This window comes from Triturus cristatus, chromosome 4_1, assembly GCF_964204655.1.
Source record: "Triturus cristatus chromosome 4_1, aTriCri1.1, whole genome shotgun sequence".
In the NCBI taxonomy this organism is placed as follows: Eukaryota; Metazoa; Chordata; class Amphibia; order Caudata; family Salamandridae; genus Triturus; species Triturus cristatus.
The window spans coordinates 151,956,038-151,984,025 of record NC_140585.1 but is presented as its reverse complement, the minus strand read 5'-3'; the positions used below and the strand labels follow the sequence as shown (position 1 = coordinate 151,984,025).

At 45.3% G+C, this 27,988-nt stretch overlaps 1 protein-coding gene across 1 annotated transcript in view; it reads left to right on the top strand.

The window, feature by feature from the left end:
• Positions 1-21,874: 21,874 nt before the first annotated feature.
• LOC146853734 (olfactory receptor 1C1-like) overlaps positions 21,875-27,988 on the top strand; it is a 169,548-nt gene continuing 163,434 nt past the window's right edge. The window contains exon 1 of the mRNA XM_085650848.1: positions 21,875-22,114. Within this exon, the coding sequence (XP_085506974.1) occupies positions 21,875-22,114 (240 nt within the window). The remainder of the gene's footprint in view (positions 22,115-27,988) is intronic.

Below are 27,988 nucleotides of genomic sequence, written 5' to 3'. Positions count from 1 at the left end.
TGAACTCTTGGTTACATTGGACATAGAATTATTTTATACCAACATTCTGCAGGACAGGGGTACCAGAGTCATTGAGACCCATCTTAACAACAGGCCCAAACCACATAAAGTTCCTACTAAATTTATCATCTCTCTTCTTGAGATAGCTTTGACGAAAGATTATTTTATGTTCAATGATAAGTTTTATAAACAGTGTAAAGGAACCTACCAAATTTTGCCATACTCTTTATAGACAACATAGAGACAGTATTTGTCCTTAACCAGATCAACCCACATCAAAATAAAATTGAGAGCTGGCATCGATATATCGATGATGTGTTCATGATTTGGCAAGGTACCACGACTGAACTAGACACCTTCTGCACTTGGCTCAACAGCTGCCAGCCTGACCTTAAGTTCACCTACAGCGCAAGCAATATCCAGATAAACTATCTAGATGTCAATGTCAAAACAGCTGAGGGAGGGCTCTATACCACTCTATACAGGAAGCCCACAGAACGCAACACCCTACTCCACTACAAAAGTGCCCACCCAAGAGCACTCAGGGATAGCCTCCCCTTTTGCCAATTTTTAAGAATACGCAGAAACTGTAAGCTCAAAGAAGATTACCTAAGGGAAGCTGACATGCTATGTGAAAAACTTATCAATAGAGGTTACCCCAGACACCTTGTAAAAAGATCTATGAAAAGGGCATGGTACTCACACAGGGAATTCATACTGGAACCCAAGCCCAAAAAAAACTTGTCATGCATTGCATGCGTCACAACTTTCTGCCCTGCAAGCAACAAAATAACTAAACTGATTAAATAACACTGCCCCCTCCTAACCTCAATCAACATTACCAATGAAGCTCCCTTGTTCTCCTTCAAACGAGGGCGCAACTTTAAGGATCATTTAGTTAGAGCACAAAAACCATCAAGCAATGACAATACTTTGCAGTCATGTCTAGGTCTCCCACCGGTAGTGGGCCATTTCAAATGCGGAAATTGTGCTGCATGCCCTCTCACAAAAAACACGAAAACATTTGAATATGGCACTGTCACACACAAACTGAATTTCTTTTCAAACTGTAATTCGGCTAATGTAATCTATTCCAGCCAATGTCCCTGTAACCTCATCTATGTTGGCCAGACCACCCAAAAGGTGAAAGAAAGAATATGACAACATAAAAGCAGAATACGCTGTCAAGTCATCACTGCACCGCTGGTCGAGCACTTCATGGACAAAGGACATTCAGAACAAGATCTCCGCTTGCAAGTTATCGACACTGTTCGTCCACACAGCAGAGGCGTCGACCCTCAAGTAATCCTCAATAGGCTGGAATGCAAATGGATGTTCAATTGTCATTCCATTGAAAATGGACTCAATACGCTCGATGAATGGAACATGATTATGTAATAGCCTGCTAGATGCTATAGCGCAACTCTATATAACATGCCTGTACCTGTTTTTATCCTGTATATAATTGATTATATCTTCTCCATATGCCCTCCTTATCTATTCAACTTAACTATTTATGCCCACTTGGGGACTCTCCCTTGGCTCCCAACGGTCCTCTTGCCTTCATAATCTGCTTTACTCACAGCCTTCCATGACTAGTCTCTCCCCTTGCACTTATCCAACATGGAACCATTAGTATTCTTTAATAGCCTGCTAGATGCTACAATTCAACACACAGTTCATAACACACCTGTACACTGTTTTTTATCCTGTATATAATTGATTATCTTCTCTATGTCTGTCTTAAACTGTTTACCGAAATATACCTAGTTACAGTTCTCCTCTTGCCCACAACGGTCTGTATGGCTGCTTTATTCTTATTCCTTCATGTCCCTTCTGCTCTGCGCACTCATTCAACAAGGCCGCCGCAATTAGGTGTTCCTTTTTTTTTCTCTCTCTCGCAGCCCCAGCACCAGATCATAGTTGCTTTACAATGCGCATGCGCACCGCTTCACGCCCGTCATTTTAATCAGGACTGGCGCCTCCACTTGCATCCAACGGATTCATTCCCAAGTGCTCCAATGCCGCTGACTGACTCCGTGATAACCCTGACTAATCCCGGTTCTCAAGTAAGTGGTCTGCCTGTTTTTCTCATCTACTTGGACACATCACTCTTGTCCCGCCTGACCGGCCTCACTCTATTTCAGATTGTTCCTCTGTTGCCGGTTCAGAAGAATCCTACCTCAGTTGCCTGAATTAATCTGATTTTGCCCCGACAGGCCTCACTTTCTCCCATGTGATTGTTTCCTTACGACATGGCATTAAACCGCATTATTAATTTCAGATACTGTGTGCCCTCACCTGAAAATCAGTCACACCGCTGGGTTCTCCCGCCTGCCTGCAACTGCCCCCATGGTAATAGAAGTAAGTTCCCATCTACCCCTTGCCCTCCATGCACTGCTAGACTTAGGTACCCACGTGTCCTGACCTTGTGCTTTACTAATTTTAGATTGTTGCATCTGCCACCCTTAACTCAATTGTGGCCCTGCGTTACTTCCGCAAGCGGATTCCTAGCTGTTGGAACCAATTCTGCCGCCTGAAAATCCCTTGTTCTCAAGTGTCTACTACAGGTCTGTCCATTATAACACAGTGCATTCCCTAGCTATATATAGCGCAGGCTTCACAACACATGCCTCCTGTCAGAAGACAGACAGCTTCCTTAACCACTGTCGTCTCGTATCCTTACTTGACACCTTTCCTAAATACTGCTCGATCCACTTCTTGAATCCGTTTCCAGCTTTTCTTACGACTCCTCCTTGACTTAGCTCCGTCCTTCTCCTCCCCTAGATCGATAACTCTGATTGTGTCACCCTGACTCAGCCGTTCACAAGTCAGCACCTTTCCTTGCATATACTGTCCTTCCTTTATGTTTGCGCTAATCTAATTACAGGTTCCGTACTTGTTATAATTGTTTTACAACTCGGAACATATGGTCATTCCGTTGTTTTCTCCTTCTATAGATTCTACTTGCTCACACTCCAGTCCTGATGATGATCTTTAATTACTAAGATCGAAACGCCGTCGGCCTCACAACCACAACTCCTCCACTGTATTTGATTAGATTGGAGTTTTGAATTTTGTTGTCAATGCGATGTAAAGTTTTAATGTCACTAAGCACCTTTCACTTCACACACTTTCACTTTTTTTCGTGTGAGCACCAGAACTATTATCGTAAACAATTGAATGATACTCCATTTATGCTGTTAATGAATGTGATGTCATTCCTAAAAACCCTGTGTTCCATCATACATTGCCTACTGAATCCGCTTGGACTCCCTATGAAAGTGTTCCTTCAGATTAAAACTGCGCTCATTTATAAGTAGGCTACCTGAGGACCTTTTAGGCCTCCCTTAGAACATTGTTTCTTTCAACCATATATACCACCTCTGGTCTTACTACTGGGGTCCCCTTGCTCTTCATACATATCTCTGATTACAGCACTAAGCAGCTCAGTGTAAAGGTTGAAGATGATAGAAGACAGTATGTAACCCAGTATGGTACAAAGGCTCCTGCTCCCTGACCTACCTGGACCAATCCTCCGACCGTGCAAGGCCCTCACAGACTTGGCTCAGGCACCTGGAGGCACCTACTTCCTCTTCCACGCATGGTCTCTCTTGTGCCTGTGCTGCCCAGTGCTCTCTGTCTTTGCACTCATGCCATTCTTTGACTTCTGTCTCTTGGCTTTCTTGCTCACTCTTCTATGTCTGTTTGCTCTATTCTCACACCATTTCACACCCTTTTGTTTCTTTTTGGTCTTTTCTCACACTTCTTATAATTTTTCATTTTTGCTCGCTTTTGCTCTTTCACACCCTTCTGTTGCCTTTTGTTCTTTTCTCACACTCTTTCTCACCCTCTTCTGTCTTGTGTTCTTCTTCGCTCTTTTCTCTCATTTTATCACCTTTTGTTGCCTCTCTGTGCCATTTTTTGCCGTTTTTGGCCTTTCTGCTATTCTTGCTCTTTTTCAGAACCTGTTACCTTTTTCTGCCCACCCTCATGCTCAAATTTCCCACCGCCCATGTCCTGTGTCCACTACCTACTCACACTCTTCTTGCCTTTTCCTTCACATCATTGCTCCTTCCCACAATGCAGACTAGTAACAGCCACAACCTCTGTTTTCCTACACCTCCAAGGCCTATTTAATGATGACAGCGTGGACCAGCCATTAAGCAAGTGACCATGCCCCTGCCCCCCGACTTACGTGTCATTATGGACCTGGTTCCCGTGCCTTGAGATTTCCGCCTCATCTCACTGGCATGCTCTCTCTTGGGCTTACCTCTTGCTCTTTCAGTCTTTGAAATTATGCCATTTTTTACTTCTGCTTTTTGCCCATCTTGCTTACCCTTCTCTTGTCTTTTTCTCTTTTCTCACAATCTTTCTTCCCCTTCTGTAGCCTTTTGCTCTTTTCTCTCACTTCTTTTCTTGCTCGCATTTCTGCTCCCTCACACTCTTTCTGGCTTTTCTGTTGCCATTGTATTCTTTCCTGTACTGCCTTTTACTCTTTTTTCACACTCTTTCTCACCCTCTGCTTCCTTGTATGCCTTTTTGCTCTTTTCTTGCAATTTATCATCCATCTTTTGCCTTCTTGTGCAGTTTTTTACACGTTTGGGCCTTTTTGCTCTTTTTTGCCCCCTTAATTTGTCCCCACCATTTTGTTTTCCCACCTCCGGTGCCGACTTGAGTCTCACTGATCCTTAAATGTTCCTTCTGAGACACCGCTTCTTTCCACGTTCTACACCAGACCTGCCTACTGTCCCCTGCACTCCTCTGCCCTCCCAGTGTCTACTAAATGATGGCTGCAGAGTGAATGCCCAGTGGACCTGTGCAGTAGGTGCACCACTAGCACACCAAAGGCAAGCTCATCTTCACCTGGCCACATTCAGAGCCACAAACTTGGTCCTTCCCCCCTATATGTTACTCCTCAGAGTTCCTCCTGACTCGGAATCCAGGGCACCGATCCACATGCTTCTGCGGTGCTGCTCTGCACCACTCATAAGGAGCATTTGCCTGCACCCACTGCAACTGCGGCTGAACATAACACCCATAATGCCCACACCACCCACTAATAGTGCATCTTTACACCTACTTATAAACACACACCCCAAGATAAGCCATCATGCATGCTCCTCAACACCCACTCTCTCAGTAAACTTCCTATGAAAATCTGGGACATCCAATTTGATGCGCTGGATCTCCTCTTCCTTATGGAAACATGGCTCCCAACACCATCAAGTTGATCTGAGGATACAGACTCGCAGATAGAGAATGCCATCACAGACCAGGAAGAAGAATCACAATTATATTCAAGGACTCCTTCAACTGTACTACACCCACAGAAGCTGGAACATGGAGCACCTGCACTTCAAGCTACAGACATCTAAACATACACTCTAAGCGGGACTCTCATATACAGACAATATACAGACCACCAGGACCTAGAGCCACTTTCGCTGACTTCTTCACCCCCTTCACCTTTGGCACCAGCAAGTACAGCCTACGATGAGATGTCAACTTCCAACTAGGATCGGGGCAGGTGAGGTTGATTGACCAGGGATTTAGAAATAAGGAAGACCTTGACACACTGTGAAAAAGCCAGACCCAGGGGAGGGATGATCCTTGAAAATAGGAAAAAAGCCTTTTCTTCACCAGCACATGGGAAAGATGGGTGAAATCGATTAGGATACAGTGTCATCTCACAGCCTTGGGGTACTAGCATGGAACATTTATGGCTATACGAGATTTAAAAACTAGAAAGTCTCAAAAGATTATTTGACCTTCACAAGATTTAATGTGGCTGTGCAATGAAGCCCCTATGATCGATGGGTTTGTTCAGCAACATAGATCTGCTAAGAGGAGTCAACAGGGATGCCCCACTGGGGGGGAAAATCCTGGTGTCTACCAACATATCTGAAAAGGTGATTCACTTGTCAGTAATATAGAACTGGCTGGTGGCCAGTAGAGTATATCTTCTGGACCTCAACCCAAGGCATGATTGCATGGTTATAGTGTATGTGTATATGCAGGGGAGGAGGTGGAGGTCAGAACTGGCAAGATTTAAGGAAGATGTAGAGGTTTTGAGTGAACTTTATCACAGAGATCCTTTCATCCTGATGGGAGATTTCAATCATAAATTAGACCGCGAAGGGCAGATTTATGGTGCAAAGAGTTATTGATCTTGTATAAGGTAAATGTTGCCATCTTTCAAAATGCTGGTCTAGCAGGGCAAGATATGGCTTTAAGAAAATACTTGGGCTAGCAGGGCTTAGTTTGCTTAGATGGAAGAACGGATGCTGCCCATCCAGCTAACCGAAAATGTAAGATATGTCTGCAACTTTTCCCTATAGATTATATTTTTATGCATGCCTGTAACTTTGACTTAGTTAAGAGTTTCTAGGTGGTGGAAGTTGAGGGAACGAATCACTATCCTTTAAATCTTGAATCAGTAGGAGGTGAAAAAAGACAGAGAGATACTGTAATGCCTGTACAAATGAATTATCCCTGGTGTCTTACTACTATAATACCTGGAGAGTGTATGAAAAAATGAGCCAGATTCCAGCAGAACCAAATAATAAGCAGTGTCCCTATCAATAAAATAGGATGGTATGCAATTACAATCAGCTATGTGTCCTCTGTTTAAGGGTTAAAATTAAAGAGATTAAGGTGCCAATTACGATCCGGTAAAAAAAATTCCCGTACGACTCGTATCCGGTCTTTTTACTGTACGAATCGTACAAGTGCCGTACAAACTGGCAATCACGATTCGCATGGTAAAAAGCCCATACGAGTCGCATTGGGAATAATTCCCCACACGTCCTCGGGTCGGCAAAAGTGTCCGACACGTCCTCGGACGATTTACCGTACAAACGTGAAAAGCGAAGTCCGACCGGGGAATCACGATCCGTCCCGGGCATCCGAATGTACAACCATATGGTTAAAAGACCGTCCGCACCGAACTCCTATAGCAACCATGGAGACGTCCAAACAGGTGCCCGGTACGTGCCGTACCCCCCCCCCAGCCCCAGCATGTACGCGTCGAACCCCCTGTGTATGTACACCCGAGTACGTGTCGAACTGTACGTGTCGAACCCCCCCGTGTATGTACACCCGAGTACGTGTCGAACCCCCCCGTGTATGTACACCCGAGTACGTTCGAGTCGTACCCCCACCTGTGTATGTACGGTGCGTACCCCCAGCGCGAAGTGTTCTTCTTGTTTCAAATAATTGCAGATTGTAAAAATTAAATATATAACTCACAGTCAATAAATAGGCTTGCTGAGAAGTGTGATTTATGGTACCAGAGGCATTTGTGTGTTAAAAAAGTTAAAACAGTGAGCAGCGCGAAAACAGGCACCTTTTGGAAGCGGTGTTCCCGAAGAGTCGCGACGGAGTTCAGGTAAGGCTGCTTTGGGGGCTTGAAAGAAAGATCGTTGCAAAGCTTCCTTTGCGAGCCTCCCTCCACGACTCCCCCCTATGCTTTTTCAGCGCTGATTGCTTTTGGCTGCCCAGAAAAATCCAATCTTGGGCCCGGGAGAAGCTAAGGGGGCGCCGCTCGCTGCGGCGGTATCAAAAGTATTGGCCTCTCGGAAAGCGGGGCACCTTTCCAGGGAGGCTCATGCGTGCAGGGCTCTGGCAGGAGGATGGTGGCTGGCAGGCAGCCGGCAGGGCACCCGAACATTTAGCGAGATTGGCAGATTGAATTGCGTACTTTACTGCAGTAAGAGGTTTACTGCTGAGACCTCGTCTGTATGTAAAGTGCCGGCGTGCTGTGTATCATAGCAGGTGTGGGCACCAAAACCTGCCTGGGCTGCGAGGGGCGAAGACCACAAGCTTTTTTGCAGGAAGTGGCGGCGGGCCCTGTCTGGTCCCCGAGAATTGCAGAACACAAGCCTTATGGCTAGAGTGTGGGGAATGAACCATGTCTGGGCTCCAGAGGGGGGTGGGGGTTTGAAGACCATGAGCCCTGTATCCAGGAGAGGGGTTTGAGGCCTGCCTGGGCTCCAAGGGGTTTAGGCTGCGAGACCATATATCAGAGAACTGGGTTTGGGTCCTCTCTATGCTCCAAGGCGTTTCATATCGCTTCTGTGTGGCATTTTCTTAATTTCACTGTAAATAGGAGTGACATTCAATGACTGAGTGACTTTCTCGGGAGCAAAATGACGATGAGGTAAACATATATAAAAAAAAGTACTAGGAGAGAAAAGTGTAAGTGGGTCAAAATGTAAATCTTTACACAAACATCCAACCGAGCAAAGGATTCTTCTTCAAAGTGGTTGATGTGGGTCTAAAATATACAGAATCCAGTGTTTTAAAAAAAAATCATCGGCAAAATAAGTGGTCCAAACTAGTCACTGATTTAGCCCTGAATAAATGTAGATTTCATTTATATAGAGTACTGGACAAATGGTCTGGTAACTCTGCAGGAGGTAGATGGTGGGCCTAATTAAAGAAAGTAGTAGCTTTTCAGTTTTTAATATTAATATCCCTGGGCCTTGCTGGTGAGCTACTTGTTGATTTAATCCTGGGCCCTCCTCTGGATACCAGTGCTGGAGATGTGTGAGCGGATAGTGTGGTAGCACATAGTGTAGAATGCTGTTGAGAGGTCAAGGGGAGTGGGCTCACCATTGTTGAGCAGGGCAAAGTTGTCATTGGTGTTGGCAATGATGACGGTTGCAGTGGTGTGATTACTGTGGAAGATGGTCTGGTGCCAGTTGCCTGGAGCTGTTTGCGTGGAGGAAGTTTGTCAGTTGCTCGTTGAGTGTCTTCCTGATTACATTTGCTGGGTAGGGAAGCAGGGTCTCTGCATGCCTCCAGCACCCATGGAATGTGGCTAACTCAAAGGAGACATTCATGATGCGCTGGACGTGGGCTTCAAGGATGGGGAATGATGTGGTTGAGATTTTGTGTGGGAAGGGGCCTGATGGAGAGCCAGAGTGGATGGTGCACATGAGCCAGGTGGTGTATTTGCTGCTGACGGGAGTCCAGAACCTGAGTGGGGTTTGTCCTGCGGATAATAGTGTTGTCTGCCTCTGTGTGCCAAGGCTGTCGTGTATGGCCATGAGCTTGCAGTGGTAGAAAGTTGCAAGGGATGTGATCTGCCTTGCAAGGGTGGGGTGTCTTTTGGATGGAGATCTGCTGTCAGTTCACTCACAATGCTGATGAGCACCTTGATGTCGTGTGTTTTGGTGCCTGGGCCCTATCTGAAGGATCTCCACTTGTCCTTGCTGATGATATGGTGATGGCTGTGTGTGGCGGTTTCCAGGCTGTAAGGTAACTGATGGTTCTTTGTGTTGCAAGGTTTGCACAAGAGTCCGGCTAGATCTGTATGAGTCCAGTAGGTCTGCCTTGTCCTAGGTGGCTTAACTGTTGTTGTGCTTCACAGGAAAGTCCGTCAATGTGGCAAGATTGGTGGATCAGTTGCTGATCCAGTGAGAGAGGTTGCAGGGTGTAGAGGAGGTGTGTTTTGAGTGTCCCACACAGCTTGTCTGTGGTGACTTACATCAAGCATCTTTGGGGGATCGGTAGCGGGGTGTGGGGCAGTGTGTTGCTTGTCGGAGACGTGCATGCAAATGTTGATGGACCAATGATGGATGGTGGTGTGGTTCTCCTCCAGCAAGAAGTTACTGGCCTCCAGCCACATGTAGCCTGTGGAGGTGAGGGCGTGCGTGCAGATGTATGTGTTGATGGCTTAGCGGAATTGTGGATGTAGGCCTGGAGATCTGTAGATGAGTGTTACTCTGAGGGTTGCCAGGGGGTTGGTGCTAAACCGGATTTGTGACTCTGAGGGTGCACTTGGGAATAAATTGCAATTCATCCTTCGGGATTGTTGGTGCCGTTGTGTGCCGAGGATGCTTTTGTCCAGGTTAGTGTCATGAAGGTGATGTGTGGGGCTATTTTGTTGAGGAGGTAACAGAGTCCAATGGCGTGCTGGTGGATGGAGCTGGTATGGAGTTGGACATGACCTGGTTGTTCTGACAGGGTCTGGTAGGCTGGGCAGTGCTGTGTAGGCAGTTGGTGTTGCACACTCAGCATGCGAAGGTGTCGTGTGTGTGCTTAGGGGTTGCCTGATAGCAGGCGGTTGATTGTCTGGAGGACATTGCTTGGAGGGTGGCTGCAGCATGAGCCTGTTGTGTGACATGGGTCATGCAAAGACCAGAGGGTCATGCACTGTGCACGTTGCAGGCGCAGACGGTCCTGCCTTTGGAGCAGCATTGGTGCAACAGTGGCACAGAAACACTGGTGGCTGCATTTAGAATGGGTGAAGGGGGAAGGGAGGAGCATTTTGGAGGCGTGTGGGTTGCAGAATCTGGGCACTCGGTGGGGCGGTGCCACAGGTGAGGCAGCAGCAGGCGGAAAGGGTGAGAAATTAGGCAAAAAGTAGCACACAAAGACAAGGAGGTCAGAAAGGCCCAGTGCAACAGGTGTATGTAAAGGAAGGAGTGTCAGGTTACTCATGGGTCACTCCGAGAAAATGTATGAAAAATCCCCAGAAATTACAGACACAGGATCAGGCAACAAAATGCAGAGCTGCGCACAGGAGACACACCGTCAGCAGGCGTTGACGTCCCGTTGTGTGGAGCAACCTGCACAAATACATACACAACCAGGTACTTCATGCACAATAGATATTATCAGCCATGAAGAACTGCATGCATGTTTCCGAAGTACACATACACTCATATGCTCAATCTTTGACAATTATGCCATAGATGATGCATGCAAACTGGCAAGAGAGCTGCACTGACAGAGATGCGGCACTTTGGATTGTGCTGAACACCTTTATTCCACAAACACACACAAAGGGAAATGCATCCATATGAACAGACTCACAGGTCAGTTGACATAACATGTGGGACATACACTGGACCCCCCCTTCACAACACGGATGATGTAAATCCCAATGAACAAGCACACAAGTTAAGGGGATGAGCCAAACACATCCTGCTGCACACGGAGAGGCTGCAATTCCCCATAGACCCTGTTGTTGTGATGTCCCACACTATGTCCACCCGTAGCATCCGCAATGTTTTAGAGGCAAGGTTTACACACATTGATGCCTTCATCAGACGCCACACTCCACTACAGATGACTGTCAAGAAGGGTGACTTACATGTCATGGGAGTGATGCTGCATGTGATATGCTCCATGGTGAGAAGACATGTATGCATGGTACCACAACATGCACAGAAGCAGGCCCACACATTCCCAACCCGTACCAACACCAAAAAGCCTTTCTGCAATCCTTACCCAAACTGACACTTCCACATGTCCGTGCATGGAACGCTGATTCAGCACACGTTGCAATCCTCATGAGGAATAGCAGGAGGACAACGATGACACGAGCAGACAACAGGCGCAAAAACCTGGGAATGACAGACACACAAGAAGTCACCTGAGACAATTCTCGCCGCACACATGGACATTTACGAAACATGAACAATGTTGCACACATGCAAATTTCAAAGAAAGTCTCTCCGCTAAACTGTGTGGCATGACATCAACATTCGAGTGACACATCTGAACACACATCAAAGTCACCTTGCATTCAGTCAGCTGGACACACACATTGCAACACGTTCCAGATTCTCCATACATGTTCCCACAGTGGTCTTGATTTTGTGAGACTCCTTTGTTGTTGGTGATACAAACTAACGAGTCTCAAGACATCAAGACCTCCGTGGGACCATGTATATGTACTTTCTGCAACACCATTTATTTCTAACAGTGGCTTCTTAGAAAAGGTGCCAGCTTCTTCAATGACAGTCCAAATGTACTTTTGTGTGCACTGCCTTGTGCGACATATTTCATGCAGGCACATGAGTGTTCTTTTCACAAAATGGCGAATTGCCACATTCAAAACATGTCAATTGTGTAAAGTATTGTGAGTCCCAAGGTAACAACATTTTTTCATTTTGTGTTCCAAAGTACTTACAGGTCTCTGAGTGTGGTGACACCTTGAGTATTGAGGTGTGTTAGTTTACCTTGGGTGCACCACTGCTGTTTCTTTCAGGGTAAACAAGAGGTGGCATGACTTCATTGTATTGCTGTGCTCACCGGTTCACAGACACTAGCTTCTCAGTGTATTTCTCATTCAAGTTGTGGCCTGGTGTGTTCTTTTTTTCCTGGTGTCCAAGTGGCATAGTGGGTCTACCAACTGGGCAGTACAGGGCTTACATATGTGCGGAGTAATCTAGCTGTTACTCATGATGCATTGCCTGATATGCACTGTGACCAATTGTTTTTGTGCTTATGTGTCAGATGTATACAGGTGACTGATGCATTTCGGTTTCTTCTCCTTGCCCACAGCTTCATCATCCGCAACCGAAGGAGACACCTGCATGGACCTGGAGGAGAGACCCAGCGACAGTGCCACCAGTGCTGTGGAGTCAGAAGGAGCCAGTGGCACGGAGGGCGAGGGGAGTCAGTCAGAGGACCTGCCTGGAGCTGAGAGCAGCTACGACGCCGACGGGTCCGACGCTGACCTCCTTGAGGAGGCGGAGGCTGCAACACCAACTGGCAGCATCCCCACATCTGTCCCCGCCTCCTCCGTTACCATCTCCACCCTCCCAGTTGCTCCCGTCCCTTCTGTCCGTGCAGAGGCCCACCATGTTTCCTTTGGCCCAGGCACCGCACCCCCTGCCCCTGTCACCCCTGCTGCCCTCAGTGAAGAGTCTGTGGACATACTGCGGCAGTTGCAGGTTGGGCAGGCATCGGTGCTGAATGTCCTCCATGGACACACTAAACTGATCACACAGATGGTGTCGTTCATGGAGGGCATGTCAGCAACGATGTCTGACCAACTCAGGATTCTGCGGTCCATAGACTCTTCCCTGATGGCAGCAGTTACTCTCCTGCAGCGCTCCGCCCCTCCCCACCCCAGACCCATCCACACTGCCCTCTCCCATGCCTGCCCAACGCACACCCAGACAGTCACGGGCACGCACCCCACCAGACACAGCCAGCACACCCCCAAGTAAGGCAAGGCACACACTTCCTGACACGCACACTCAGGGGGATGTAGGCACACCCACAGGGTCTGGGGGAAGATGACATACAAGCAGCCACAGTCGCAGTCTGCAGTCCTCACAACCCTGTTCCTCCAAAACCACTTCCCTTAGCTCCCCTGCCAAACTCTCACCCAAGGAGATCTTTATGGGTGAGCTGGACCTCGCCCCCAGTGAGCCACCAGCCCAGAAGTGGGCGAGGAAGTCTCCGGACACGGGAGATGAGTCCCCCACCATGTCCTCCCCCTCCCCCAAGAGCGCTGCAACCCATCCCTCGCCCACCACACCCTCCGTTGTCCCTGGGGAATCTTCAGGTGCAGGGGTTAGGATGGACGTCCTAGCATCAGTGTGCAGCGCCGAGCTCACCTCCACCTTTGGCGCTGCCCCACCCCCTGTGGTGGAGACCTCTACCCCTGCACCCACCACACCTAGCCATCCCCCTCCTGTCCCTGCGGTGCCTAGTACTGCCACAGTTGGTGCCCCCCCGGTCGACAAACCTTGAGGTTCCTTTGTGCAGGCAAGGTAGGGGTGGACACGGTCCCCTACGTCCCCCCTTGGACTTGAGAAATGGACTGGCCATTGGCCTTTGTAAATAGTCTATTTGTGGTTTTTGTTTTTGTGCTGAATAAAACCTTTTCTTTTACTTTCAACACTATCGCATTTCAGGTACTTGATGTTGGTGATGAGGCTCCTGGAGTTGGTGTTCTGGTAATGTGTTAGGGTTCTGAGAAATGTTTTTGTATGATGGTCATGAGATGGACCATGGTATCTGTGTACCATCACAATGTCTCTGCAAAGAATCATTGGTAGTGTGTGTTTATTTTGTTTGGAGACATTGTCCAAAGGAGTGTTCCTTCCTCTGTGGCACCTGATATCTTCCCTGCAAACAGTTGCACAATTGTTGTGCTGACCTGTGTCAACATTTCCTTTGTTGGTGACGGACCCCTTCAACAATGGCCATGCCTGCTCACCGATGTCTCCTGCTGAATCATCTGTGCCATCCTTGCTAGTCACTGTACTTGTGTTTTGGGTATGTAGAAATGCCCTCAGGGACAAATTGCCCCTTTTCAGCACTATACATGTGTGTAATCACGGCCTACCACACAAATGGTACTTGTTATGCAGGCTATTTGGGCACCTGACTCACAATTGTGGGCATTGTATCTAGTGGAATTCAACCCTATTCCTTCCATGGGAGACAACATCTTGGTGGCTGGACCAGCACCTGAACATTCCTATCACTCCTGGGATGTGCGTGACAGTGTGTGTTCCCTTTGGCTATCTTAGTTGTGTATGCAGTTACATGACTATACAGTCTGGTGGCATGAAATCAGGGTGTGTATTGTGCTGCATCCGCCATGGGTGGGTATGCATGTGTTATATGTCCTCACACCCACATGTGGTGTGTCATGCAGTGTGGGAATAGCACTATCATCATAGTCCAAAGTTAGGGATGCGGCCATACCACCATGTAGGTGTGGTCATCTGATAATGATGTACACCCCCATATGTCTGTCCACTGCTGGGAGTCCTCTGCACCCACCCCACATATGTCTGTCCACTGCTGGTAGTCATATGCACCCACCCCTCATATGTCTGTTCACTGCTGGTAGTCATATGCACCCACCCCATATATGTCTGTCCACTGCTGGGAGTCCTCTGCACCCACCCCTCATATGTCTGTCCACTGCTGGTAGTCCTCTGCACCCACCCCTCATATGTATGTCCACTGCTGGGAGTCCTCTGCACCCACCCCTCATATGTCTGTCCACTGCTGGGAGTCCTCTGCACCCACCCCTCATATGTCTGTCCACTGCTGGGAGTCCTCTGCACCCACCCCTCATATTGCAGGCCACTGCTGGGAGTCATATGCACCCATCCTTATATGTGTGGCCACTGCTGGTATTGATCTGCAGCCACCCCCATATGGCTGGCCACTGCTGGGAATCCTCTGCACCCACCCACGCACTCACTTGGAGCAGTACACAGCTGGCCTGGACCTACACACACACCAATATGAAGGTAACATGCAGGGCCAGTCCATAAGCCCACATTACTGGTGTTTGTACGCCTCGTATCCATATGTACTGGTGCCGTAACGGGGTACGTGTGAAACGCACCGTACCCACGCATTCATTGCGTGTGTATGGTCCGTATAACAGTTCTAATGGTGCCGTAACGGGGTACGTGTGAAACGCACCGTACCCATGCATTCATTGCGTGTGTACGCCGGTCCGTATCACAGTTCTAATGGTGCCGTAGGGGTACGTGTGAAACACACCGTACCCACGCATTCATTGCGCCTGTACAGTCTGTATCACAATTCTAATGGTGCCGTAGGGGTACATGTGAAACGCACCGTACCCACGCATTCATTGCGTCTGTGCGGTCCGTATCACAGTTCTAATGGTGCCGTAGGGGTACGTGTGAAACGCACCGTACCCACGCATTCATTGCATGTGTACGGTCTGTATCACAGTTCTAATGGTGCCGTAGGGGTACGTGTGAAACGCACCGTACCCACGCATTCATTGCGTGTGTACGGTCCGTATCACAGTTCTAATGGTGCCGTAGGGGTATGTGTGAAACGCACCGTACCCACGCATTCATTGCGTGTGTACGGTCCATATCACAGTTCTAATGGTGCCGTAAGGGTACATGTGAAACGCACCGTACCCACGCATTCATTGCGTGTGTACGGTCCGTATCACAGTTCTAATGGTGCCATAGGGGTACGTGTGGAACGCACCGTTCCCACGCATTCATTGCGTGTTTACAGTCCGTATCACAGTTCTAATGGTGCCTAGTGGTACGTGTGCAACGCACCGTACACGTCCACTTCTGTTGATGCGGTACGCAGGGGTTGCTGGACACGCCCCCCCAAGTGATCATGCCCTGGTGGTAATGTATGGGCTCCATATTATAGGTTTGGCTTTGGGTATGGGGTATGTTTCCTGCCCCTCACCCCCACCCTGGCCCCTGGGTGTTGTTCTCACCTTCTGCGGCGTGTGCGTCGGGTCCGGTGCACCAAGTCGTAGGCCAAGAGGACCGGGATGACACGTACAACGGGGTTCATGGCATGTACGTCGCGTACCGGGGCTCCATTTGTAGGATTCTGCTTTCACGGCTGTTTTTTGCTCCCGTAATCAAAGAGACGTACGTAGTGCCGTAGGGACGAATCGTACTTGCTGGGCCGGAAACCGCTGCTTAAATACGTCCAGACGTCGCGTACAAGCTGTCCGGATCAGAATTGTTTTTTTTTGTTGCCGTAAGGTCTTTTGTACGATTTGTACGGAAAAAGGATTTCTGTACGAATCGTACTTCCTAGGTTGTAAGAAGAGTTTACTGGGTAGGAGTTATATGGAGAAAACGCTCCGTACAACGATTCGTACGGACTTTTTCCAGGATTGGAATCGGCCCCTATGTGTATTACTTATAATTTTAAACATATTTTTAACTATGTTTATTTTAATTATGTATCATTTACTTTATTTTACATTAATTTTTAACATTAAAATAATATGTATTTTAACAATGATATTTTTGACAACAATATTTTTTTTCGAGATTTTTGGACTTACCAGAATGTAGATAGGACTTGGATATTCTTGACATCGATATTTCGGCTCCGATATTTATGAAGTCGATATTTTTGACGTCGAGATTCTGTCAGTGATTCATTGGGATACCCACTTAATACAAATCTCACGTCTGGCTAATAATATCAACACAAACAACAGATTCCTTTGTTTAATTCTCAAATTAGCCCTTGACTCCTCCTCATTCGCAACACCAAATATGGTTAGACTTATGCTCACCTCCAAGTTCATGCCCAGCACTGTAAAAAAAAACTCACTTATGTCGTGCCAGAACTCCTGGAGGTTGGGACATTGACAAAACATGCGTAGGTCATCGGCTTCTTCCTCCCCACACTTATGGCAGCTCTTGACGATCTGCTTGTTCATTTTTGTCAGCTTTTTCGGTGACCAATATGCCCTGTGTATCGTAAATAAATGATTTTTTCTGAGTGGGGCTGCACTACCAACATACCACAAAGTAGACTTTGATACTAGCCAAAGATTTTGTACATCCTGCGATTGCAGATCTTTCCCCCAATTCTCTATAGAAAGAGTAAACTCTTCTTCCCCGGCAAGTATGAGCATCCAGAACAAGTCTGAGACCTCCTTTCTCTGTGTTGGACTCTTTTAAAACTCTGTTTCCTACCTCTTCCTTCTCCAAAGATTTTTCCCAGCTAGCCAATTGATAGTACTTGAATCTAGAGATACCACCATTAACCATTGATAACAACTGTTCCCAGCCTACTAAGGTCTTTCCATCAGGTGGTTGGCCCCATCTCCCCGTTCTGCTATTGGGCTTGAAAGTGTATCCTTTTACATGCTGATAGTAGTATCTTCAGCTTCACTTTTTAAAAGAATTTCGGGTGCCCAAACTTATACAAAAAGCAATCCCTCTCTAGCAGTTTCATGGCTTGCAGATACGGGGCATACACTTGATGTTCTTGAAACAGGGTTCTCATATTTTTTAAACTGGAATGCTTTACAGTATTGAAGGAAGTCTGGACTAGCAATTTCTCTCTTTTCTTTCCTTCTTCTGACTTTCCTCCAGGCAATTCTAGTTGCCTTGGAGACCCAATAAAACTACTCAAAGCTCCTTGTAGTTTATCAAACCAACCTTATTTTAGGGGTATTGAAGCAAACATAAAAGTGAATTGTGGTGATATGGACATTTTTAAAATGTTTGTTCGTCCAAAATATGAAAGTGGAGCCCTGCCCAAGATTTTAATAATTTCTTGGTTTCATTTGCTGCCTTCTCAAAATTTACCCAAGCAACATCCTCTAGATTATTTGTTACCATAATACCCAAATATCTAAGCGTTTTCTTTACCAGGGGGTTATTGGTCCGGAAATTCCATTCCATAACTTTGGTTTTCTGCCAATTTACTTGGTAGTCTGAGACATCCCCAAATGTATCCAAAATGTCTGAGATTATTGGAAGTGAGAGTGATAGGTTTGATGTGAATACCATCAGATCACCTGCATACAAAGCTACCCTCTTCTCCCAACCCTGAAACTCAAAAGCAGGATCTGTTGACTAGCCCTGATTTTACTTGCTAGTGGTTCAATGTAAAGATCAAAAAGAAGGGGGAAGAGAGGGTAACCCTGCCTTGTACCCCTTGAAATAACTATCTTACTCATGATGTTACCGTTCTGCCAGTGTGACTCTTATATATCAATTTTAAAGCCCTCCTAAATGCCTCTCCCAAATCGTACAGCACTACAACCGTATGTAAAAAGATCCTGCTCATCCTGTCAAATGTCTTTGCTGCAACAAAGGTAATTATCGACAAAGGATGCCCTCCGTAAATTGCCATGTCTATTGCCCCAAGCAACTCATTAGTTAACTCGTGGATCTGCCTACCTTTGATGAATCCTTTCTGATCTGGGTGTATCAACTTGTTCGCTACCCCCCTAATCTCCCAGTCAGAGTCTATGGGCCCGATTCACAGAACTAACTTAAGACAAAATCCTAAACTTACTACCATTTTGGTATTCACAGAAGGCACTTACTCATTTTGGTATTCACAGAAGGCACTTACTCATTTCGGTATTCACAGAAGTTAGGAGTCCTAACTTTAGGACTCCTAAATGCCTTCTGTGAATACCGAAAGTCTTAAAGTTCGGATTTTTCTCAGTTTAGTAGTAGTATAGTTAGGACTCCTAACTTTAGGACTCCTAAATGCCTTCTGTGACTACCGAAAATCTTAAAATTAGGATTTTTCTCAATTTAGTAGTAGTAAAGTTAGGACTCCTAACTTTAGGACTCCCAAATGCCTTCTGTGAATACCAAGAGCCTTAAAATTGGGATTTTTCTCAGTTTAGTAGTAGTATAGTTAGGACTCCTAACTTTAGGACTCCTAAATGCCTTCTGTGAATACCAAAAGTCTTAAAATTAGGATTTTTCTCAGTTTAGTAGTAGTAAAGTTAGGACTCCTCACCGAAGACCTGCTGACCTTCATGAGACAACTCAAGACCTGGCTCTTCGACCAGTAACAGCTTCCCCCCCCAGTGCCTTGAAACCCGCCCGGGTATGTAGTGCGCTTTACAAGTTATGTGATTGATTGATTGATCCCTCACCATACTCATAGTGAGAGAGTTTACTTGCAACCCATTTCCTCCTGACTATTCCCTCCAGAATGCTAGACAACTCTTCTTTCTTTCCTATTATTTCAACCTCAACCATGCTCACACAATGTGCTCCCTGTCCTTGATCTCCCATCCTATCCATCTTATCCAGCTGCTGTAGTCTGTTTTCTATGATCTTTATTTTACTCCTAACACACTTGTTCTTAAACGCAGCAATGCCGATCAGCCTCCCCCTGATAACTGCCTTGTATGCCTCCCAGGTTCTTTGAACTGATGTAGTCATATCATTTAAGCAAAATGAATCCCTGGTTATCTCTTTTAAGTTTATCACCACCTGTTGGTCTAACAGTAAAGTTCTATCCATGGTCCACCTTGCTGGGGGGGTACCTGCCTCACCCAACCTCAGTTTCAGGCAGACTGCTGAGTGGTCCGACAAATGAGCTGGTAACTTACCTTCTTGCTTTCCCCTTTCTCAACCAGGAAATAGTCAATCCTGGAGGCGTGAACATGCCTTCTATTCCTGAATGTAAACGTTTGCTCCCCTACCCCTACCCAAACGTCCAACAACCCAAAATCTTGCATGCAATGTTTCAATCCTGCCCTCATTTTAGGTAAATTCAGCTCTTTAGAAGCTTTTATATTTGGCCACCAATCTTCCTTGTGGTCCAATAATAGATTGAAGTCACCTACCAAAATAATGGGAGCTGAAAACCCTATTAGCTAATTATACAGAGACTTCAGGGGGGCAGGATCATTCTTATTCAGGCCATAATATCCTGTAATAATGTATGGTTTCCCCAAAATATTAATTTTCACCACAACCCATCTCCCCTTAGGGTCAGTGTGTGCCTTCATTATTACTGCTTTGGTTGCTTTCTTAAATATAATGGCAACCCCTTTAACACGACAATTCTGATTTGTGCAAACAGAGGCATCTACCCAGCTGTTTTAGCTTTCCCATTACCTTCTCCCATCCTGACTTTAATAGGTGAGTCTCTTGAAGAATTATAATCTTGCTATCTGCCATTCTTAAATACTCCACTATCTTCTGCCTCCTACACCTGACCCTCATCCCATTACATTCCACGATAAGATAATAGTGGACATTGAATCTAGGATTGTTTAAACAACTCAGTTCCTTGTCCTACCCCTCGCAAATAATTTCTTTACTCCACAAACTAAGACATATTTATTATCCCTATATGCTTCCATACATCATGTGCATGTACGTGTATCAAAAAACTTGTGCCACCCCCCCAGGAGAACCCTCCCTTCCTTCTCTGGGCAAAACATATTCTCCCTTCGAGACCCTGCCTACTTTAGCCGTTGCCTCACTCATTCTGTTGGGATTTGATCTGACTTACAAGTTACTCCACATCTTTGGGATCTCTAATATTGTGCATCTGGTTTCTCTGCATAATCCTTAAAGAGGCTGGGAAGCGCATTTGTGCCATTGCCCCTAGTGATTTTAACTCTTGAATGTGTTTACCCACTTCCAATTGGCAAACTTGAGTAACTCTGGAGATAGCGGAACGGATCCAAAATGTCCAGTCCCACATTTTGTATGTACCAGCCTTGAGTGCTTCAATCAGAATCTTCTCTTTTAAGGAATAGGACTGGACGTTAATTAGGATTCTTCGCGGGTTCTTTCTTGCCTCATCTTTCTTAAATGGGTCCCTATGAGCCCTCAGGATGTCTCTCTCCAGCGATACTATCTCCAGGCCAGGGATAAATTCATTTAATAGTTCCACTACAAAACTCTCAACGTCTTCACCCTCTTTCCCCTCTGGGATATTTAGTAGTCTTAGATTATTCCCCCAGGTATTGTTCTCTAAGGATTCCATTTTGTCCCTAAGATCTTTCTCGTTTGCCTTTAACGCCTGGATTTCTCTCCGATTCTCCTCAACTTCTTTGATTAGATCCTCCAATGAGGCTTCTACTACTGCCACATGATTCATCAGGATGCTCATTTATTTTTTCCTCTAAGGCCCCACATGTCACCTGGATCTTAACCTGATTATTCTCAGAGGTAGCAAAATTCGCTCTCATCTCTAGAATCATGAATTCCATCAGTGTTTCCACCCCAGGGTATTGTAGAGTTTCCCTAGGATTGTGTGGCTCTGCCAACGCCCCAACACCGTCAGCAGAGTCGCTCTGACTCTGAACGTGGTTCTGGCCCCCCCCCCGTTCGCAGCACAGAGCCTTCTCATGGTCCCTCATTGCCAGCTCTTGAAAAGTATTGCTGAGTGTAAAACCTTACCCTTCTGTTCTCTCACCCTCCTCCTCTGTTAACATGTTGTGGGTTTTTTCTTGTGTGTTAGCTTCGCTCACTGCAGAATCTAAAAATGGCAGTCTAGCTTGACCTTTAAAGAAAGATCGTAGTGAGGGGATAATTTTGAGTTTGGGTCCCGTTCCCCTTTCTCTAGATGAAACAGATAGTGGTGGGGGCAGAGTGCTAGTTTGCTTCCCCTTCTGGTTTTGTGAAATATGAACCAGCACTGCATTTTTATTTGGTGTGGGTGGGGGGTTTATGTCCAAATTCCTAGTTCCAATAGTTTATCCCCTGCTTCGCATTAGGTTCCCGTAGCTGCAGATCCGGCACAAGTGTCTTTCCTCTCACCTGGCTCTTCCGATCATCCCCCCACTCCCCTACTCAAAACTTATGGGGCTTGTGTACCCTCCTTCCTTCCCAGGCACTTACCAGTGTCATGCATGACTCTGCTCCAGTCCACTGCCTCTCCCGGGGCACAAGAGATTCTCCAGCTTTGGAGCTTCTGCTGGCACAACTCTGACCCTGCAGCGCTCACTACCTCGCAGAAGGAAATCCTGCCTGCTGCCCTCCTGCTGTGCTTCGAGCTTGCTGCTGCCTCCGCCCACAGCAGTGATCCTTCTGGATTCCGGACATCTGCTAAGCTCTTCAACTGCCGCCATACCTCCCAGACTCCCAAACATGTAAAACCACACAATTGAGCACAAGAGCAAGCATTTTCTAGTTTAGTTACTCGCTTTCCCCAACCACCTCCTTACGTCTAAGGCACATCTTGGGAGGAGTTTCCATTCTAAGTCAGCCGCTACATCATTACTCCAGCAAAGCAGTTTCAGAGCGCACGACCGGACCTTGCTAGCCGGCTTCCATGTTCTCCAATCGATGCAGAAAATATTGATTGAAAATGGATTGAGACAGGGTGAGTCTTGGCTCCCCTAACCTTATCTTTATATATAGTTGACCTGCCATCAACCCTGGGGGTGGCTTGGAGTATTAGCCCCAAAATAGAAGGCAAACATGTTGCATGTCTTCTGTGTGCACACGATCTCATAATTGTAGACCAGACAGAGGCAGGTCTATAAAGAAAGCTGGACTTGGTTATGGAATACTCTAGCCATAAAAAACTAGTAGTAAGTATGGAGAAAACAAAGGCACTGAGCTTTGGTAAAAAATGTTTAAAAAAGTTTAGCTGGTGTTTGGGTCCTACTAAGCTAGAAAATGTTGAGGAATATAAGTATATAGAGGTCTGGTTTCAGAAGTACCTGAAATGGAATGCCCATTTGGAAGTTAGAGCTCATGCCTAAGTTAGTGGCCTGAAAAAATTCAATAAGGACTATGCTGCGTTGTCAGACAGGCCTGCCTTGGACACCCACGGGGCCACGATCCCCCACAGTTCCAACATTGAGCTGAATTGCTATATCTAAGTGGTAACAGCGGGTGGGATGCTAAAGAAAGGAAATGTTTAAAAAACATCTACATGATAAGAATAGAGGCTGGCATGGTATCATGGAATATAATGGCCTGTATGGCATTAGTGTGGTTCTTGCAACACATGAGAGGAGCAAAAGGTCTCACAGTTGTGTAAAAATGAAATATTTTTCAAAGTGAACTGAAGAGGACAAATGAGGTTAGAAAGATTTTAGAGAAAGCCTGTAGAGATATAAGAGTCAATTTGTGTCAGTAGAATTTACAAATGAAGGTTGCAAAGTGTAAGCTCAGTGCATTGGGAAAGGAACTGTCCCAAGATTATGATCAACAGTATCTTGAGGGGGAAAAAATCAGTTTATTTTATGTTTAACTCATGGTAAATGCAGCATGGTTCCCATATATGGATCTATTACCTAATCGTTGGCGAAGAAGTGAAGTGTTAAGGATAAGGGTAAGGATAAGGGTCAGAATTAACCCCTGCTTAACAAATGATAAAATAAGAGTGGCCATGATTGATTTTGGGGCGAACTGTATATGTGATCTAAGCACTAAATGCAATATTCTGCACATTATATTGGACTGTCTAAAGGTTTTTACCACATGGAAAATGTTTTTGCACCCAATGTTTTCAGACTATGTTATTATAAATCATGTACAAGCTGTGGAACATTTAATCAAAATGTTTTTCTTGGATATATCATGTGCTATTGGAAGGTATATGATTGCCGTCGAAATGTTTTTTATGTTTATATAGATCAGCAACTTTTAGGTAACTTATGATGACAGTTTTTTATTTGTATGTCATGGTGAAGGTTACAACAGGAAGAGGAGGTGTTTAAGAGAATGTGTTTATAAAAAGCTGTCATGTTTGTTTGTGATATGGTTTAAGGACCTACGGTCTAAATAAACATTTCTTTGACTGACAAAAACTTCCAACTAGAAGACAAGAGCAACACTTACACTACTGTACTCCTTGGGAGCCTTAAGAACCTGGGACTGACACAACACGTCACCAGACCCACACACTCTGCTGTACACACCATTGACCCTGTCTTAAACACCGTCCAAAATATTGAAATTACCACAACCATGCTGCTCACCTGGACTGTCCATCCAATTTTGTATTAGCATCCCCGCCTAACAAGACCTGCCACCACAGTCATGGCCAAATGAAGTTGGGACAGCATCCAGCACTCCAACAGGATGGACACCCTGTGCTTGAACCAACCAACCTCCACCAAAGACCTAAATAGTGACATCAAAGAAGTGGACAAATGGGTTACAAAATGTGCTGACTTCCTAACACCCCATTAACCCAACACACAGAGCAGATTACAGAAGCAGACCAGCTGGTACACTGAGGAGCTCCGTGCAAAAAAACAAGACTGCAAACAGCTGGAAAGAAATACGAAAACAAACCACCTAGAAAATGACAAAAAGAAATAAAAGACAGCTCTGTGATGCTACCACCAACAAATCAAAGTAACAAAAAAGAAGTCCATAGCAAAGAGCCTAGCCAAGAGTTTCAAGAGTGGATCATCAAAAACTTAACGTCACCAGTTGCCAGCTTAAACTACATCACCCCCTCATGAGTACTATGTGAAAACCTCTCAGAATCTTTCAGCAACATAATCAGAGTCATATACAAAACTTCAACCCATGCACCCTCATCTCCAGTCTATAATCAAGGCATAGAAAGCTCTCACCACAGATGAAACAGCCATCACCATGAGAACCATCCACTTCGGGCAACTATCCAAAACTACAACATGGGATCTGCCCCTATCAGGAAAGTCTTTACCTCCATCACTTCTGAAATGGTCCTGAATGCCTGGAATCACACAATGGTCAACACACTGCTAAAGAAACCCTCAGAAGACTCCACGCAGCTAGCAGAGTACCACCCGATGTCCCTTCTACCCTATCCAGTCACAGTGATGGGAAGAGCCACTAACAAATTCCTCTTTTAAAAGGTCCTAGACACCATGTAATCAGGTGCCCAGCCAAACCACAGCACCAAGACTGCCCTCATTGCAGCAACCGTCAACATCAGGCTCCTTGATTTTGGAGACACAGCAGAATCTTACACTACTCTCTGCAGCCTTCAACACGGTCTTTCACTCCACACTGATCAGAAAAGTACGCAAGACAGGCATATAAAGACCTGCACTCAACTAGATGTGTTCCTTCCTCATCTTGCCACCCTTCACACCAAAGGCCAATAACCTCATATGTGGAGTCCCTTAAATATCATCCCTCAGCTCAACGTTACATGACTCCAGTAGCAGACATCATCAGCTCATAAAATATCAACATACTCTTCTATGCAGACAATGCCTAACAGATAGGATCCATATCAGACAAGACCCCCATTACAATTTCCCTTAATATCCTGAAAATTGATTAAATCCTGCCCTTTTTTAGAGTGAGGGAGTCTGACAGATTGCTTGCTGGGCCAGAGGTCAATGCAAGCCCTGGTCTCCACTCCACTGAGAGCGGTCCGCCTGCTATATCTTGTGATTCCTGCTTACCTTCCAGCAAACTCTGTGATGAAAGTACATCCATACATGTTGTATATGTACTATTATCATAGCTAAATTTGAAGTGGATGCCACAATATATCTCACTCTCTTGGCATACACTTTGACTTGGTGGTTCCACCAGACCACACACATGGCGGACCCAGCATATTTATGCACCATGGAAACCTCTAATCTACAGATTGATCATGTACATGATTAAGTGTCATTTTTGTTGGCGCCATTCTAATCTCTCTGGACACCCTCTCATTCTTTTTTGGTGCACTGAGGTCTGTGTAATCTGTTTAAGAAGGAAAGTATAGTATGAAAAAGTGCTGACAATATCTTTGATAAGCATATGCTTCTATAGGGCTACCTGTACTGCTTTGAGACTTGATTAAGGAAAGTATTTTATCCCTGTGCCCTGACTGGATATGGAAAAATGACCTCAAATAATAAACTGCATCATTTAGGTTTGAATCCTGAAACATTTTAGTAAAGAAATGTATATAGCAGGACTACTTATAGGAATTGTGAGGAATTGGTCAAAGGCACTGATAAGAAAACCACATACACATTAGGGCTCTATCATGTAACATCACAAATAGTTATTGATACACATTTAATGTTTTTCACCTTTGCGGGTTTTGAAAGACACAGAGATTAAAGGTTACTAAACCCCTCTGAATCTAGACCTATAACCTCCACCTGGTAGAACTCATTTCTTTGTTAGATGAGAGGGTCTGGATAGCTGAAGCACAAAAGGCCATCCCAGCATGTGTCAACATGTATCTCTTGCCTGTCAACATTTTGTGTGGTTCCATCAGTATTCCATTATTGACATAATTTAGTTCACTACCAGCCTCTTTACTGTGCACCATTGTTGGCACCCTTCCTCCAAGTTCCTTGTACATTACCTTACACACTGGTGTTTGTCATTAGGAGACTTGACTCCTTGCACTTTGTTTTCCATCTTTTGGTGTTGCTGCCATTCACCCATGGTTCTGCTGATGCTGAAAAAGGTTCCTGGTATTTTTGGTATTCGTAAACTGCACCTACCTTCAAAGACTGGCAAGCTATGTATTAAATCTGGTTAATTATTCTTGAACTTTAACTGATGTTATTTTACGAAATTGTCATAATTTATTTAGTGTGAAAACCTGACTCTCTCTGCATGAGAGAGACTCCTGTTTCAACCCATCTCTTACCTAACCCCCATTTTACCCAAATTGTTTTGTCTGGAAGCATTTCAGACTTCAGTGGAGTTAGATACTCAGAGAGGATAAGGACAGTCATGCGATTTACTGCCTAGCATCTCAATCCATGACAAGAATATTGTTGTATTCATTTTGAGTTTATTACTAGTAGTATTTATGCATCAAAGACCTGGCCCTGAAGAACAGCAAGGTGTTTGAGGCAGCAAGAGGGCAGGAGTCAGTCATGTATGTTTCCAATGTTTATAGAAGGATAGTTACATAGCTGTTATGGGATCATCAATATTTTGTCTAATTGATTGAGGGTGGGAGTGAGGTGTGTTGGAATCAGTGCTTAATTTGAGCCAGTGGTTCACTGACTCTCAGTTTTGTGCATAGCCACTCATTATTTTACAAAATGGGCACTGGTTTCTTTTCTGAAACATTTCATCAAAAGTAGAAAGAGTGGTGGACAGGGTAGATTGATGCACAGTGTTGAGTAAGCAGATATTACCGAATTGGAAATCTATTTGGGGGATCCTTCTTTCTAGATCTCTCACTTCACCCTGGCTTTGTAAGGGACTCATACAGACTCCACATTTTAGAATATCATAAGCTGATGTTCTTCCATATAAATTTGTAGTCTTTATTTATAATCAAGCATCTCATGCACAACAAAACTTTAATATATCTTGACATGAGGCCTTGTAGCAGGTCAAGTAATCTTAAAATGCCTTAAATAAGGAATTAGATTAGTAAAGTTGGCGGATAAACAAATGCCCCAAACAAATATTGGAAACATATTAAAACCAAGCTAAATAGAACTTGAATATATTCCTAAAAAAGATGAAATGTTTCAGTTTGTAATTGTAAAGTTCTCCTTTCATGTACCTTTTAAATGTTGCTTCTCACTCTACAGATGATACAATTAAAATTTAATGCAGAAGATGGAACAGACGACCAAAAGCAATGCCACAGACTTCTTCCTGTTGGGACTGTCACCCATCCATGGGATTCAGTCCCTCCTCTTTGTGCTATTTTTGTTGATATACATTGTGACCTTGTCTGGAAATCTCCTTCTCATCACTATCACCTGTGTTGAACCTCATCTTAAGTCCCCTATGTATCTCCTTATTAGTCATCTTTCCTTTTTGGACATGTGTTACTCTTCAGACACACTCCCCAAGGCTCTTGTGGACCTTCTTACAGAGAATAAGACAATTTCATTCATTGGATGTTTTACTCAACTGTATTTCTTCTTGCACTTTGCATGCACTGAGGACTTGATCCTGTCTTCAATGGCATATGATCGCTATGTTGCAATATGCCACCCACTACATTACAACAGAATCATGAACAGAAGAGTGTGTGCACAGATGATCACCATCGCCTGGGCTGTCAGTTCTCTCTATGGCATGGT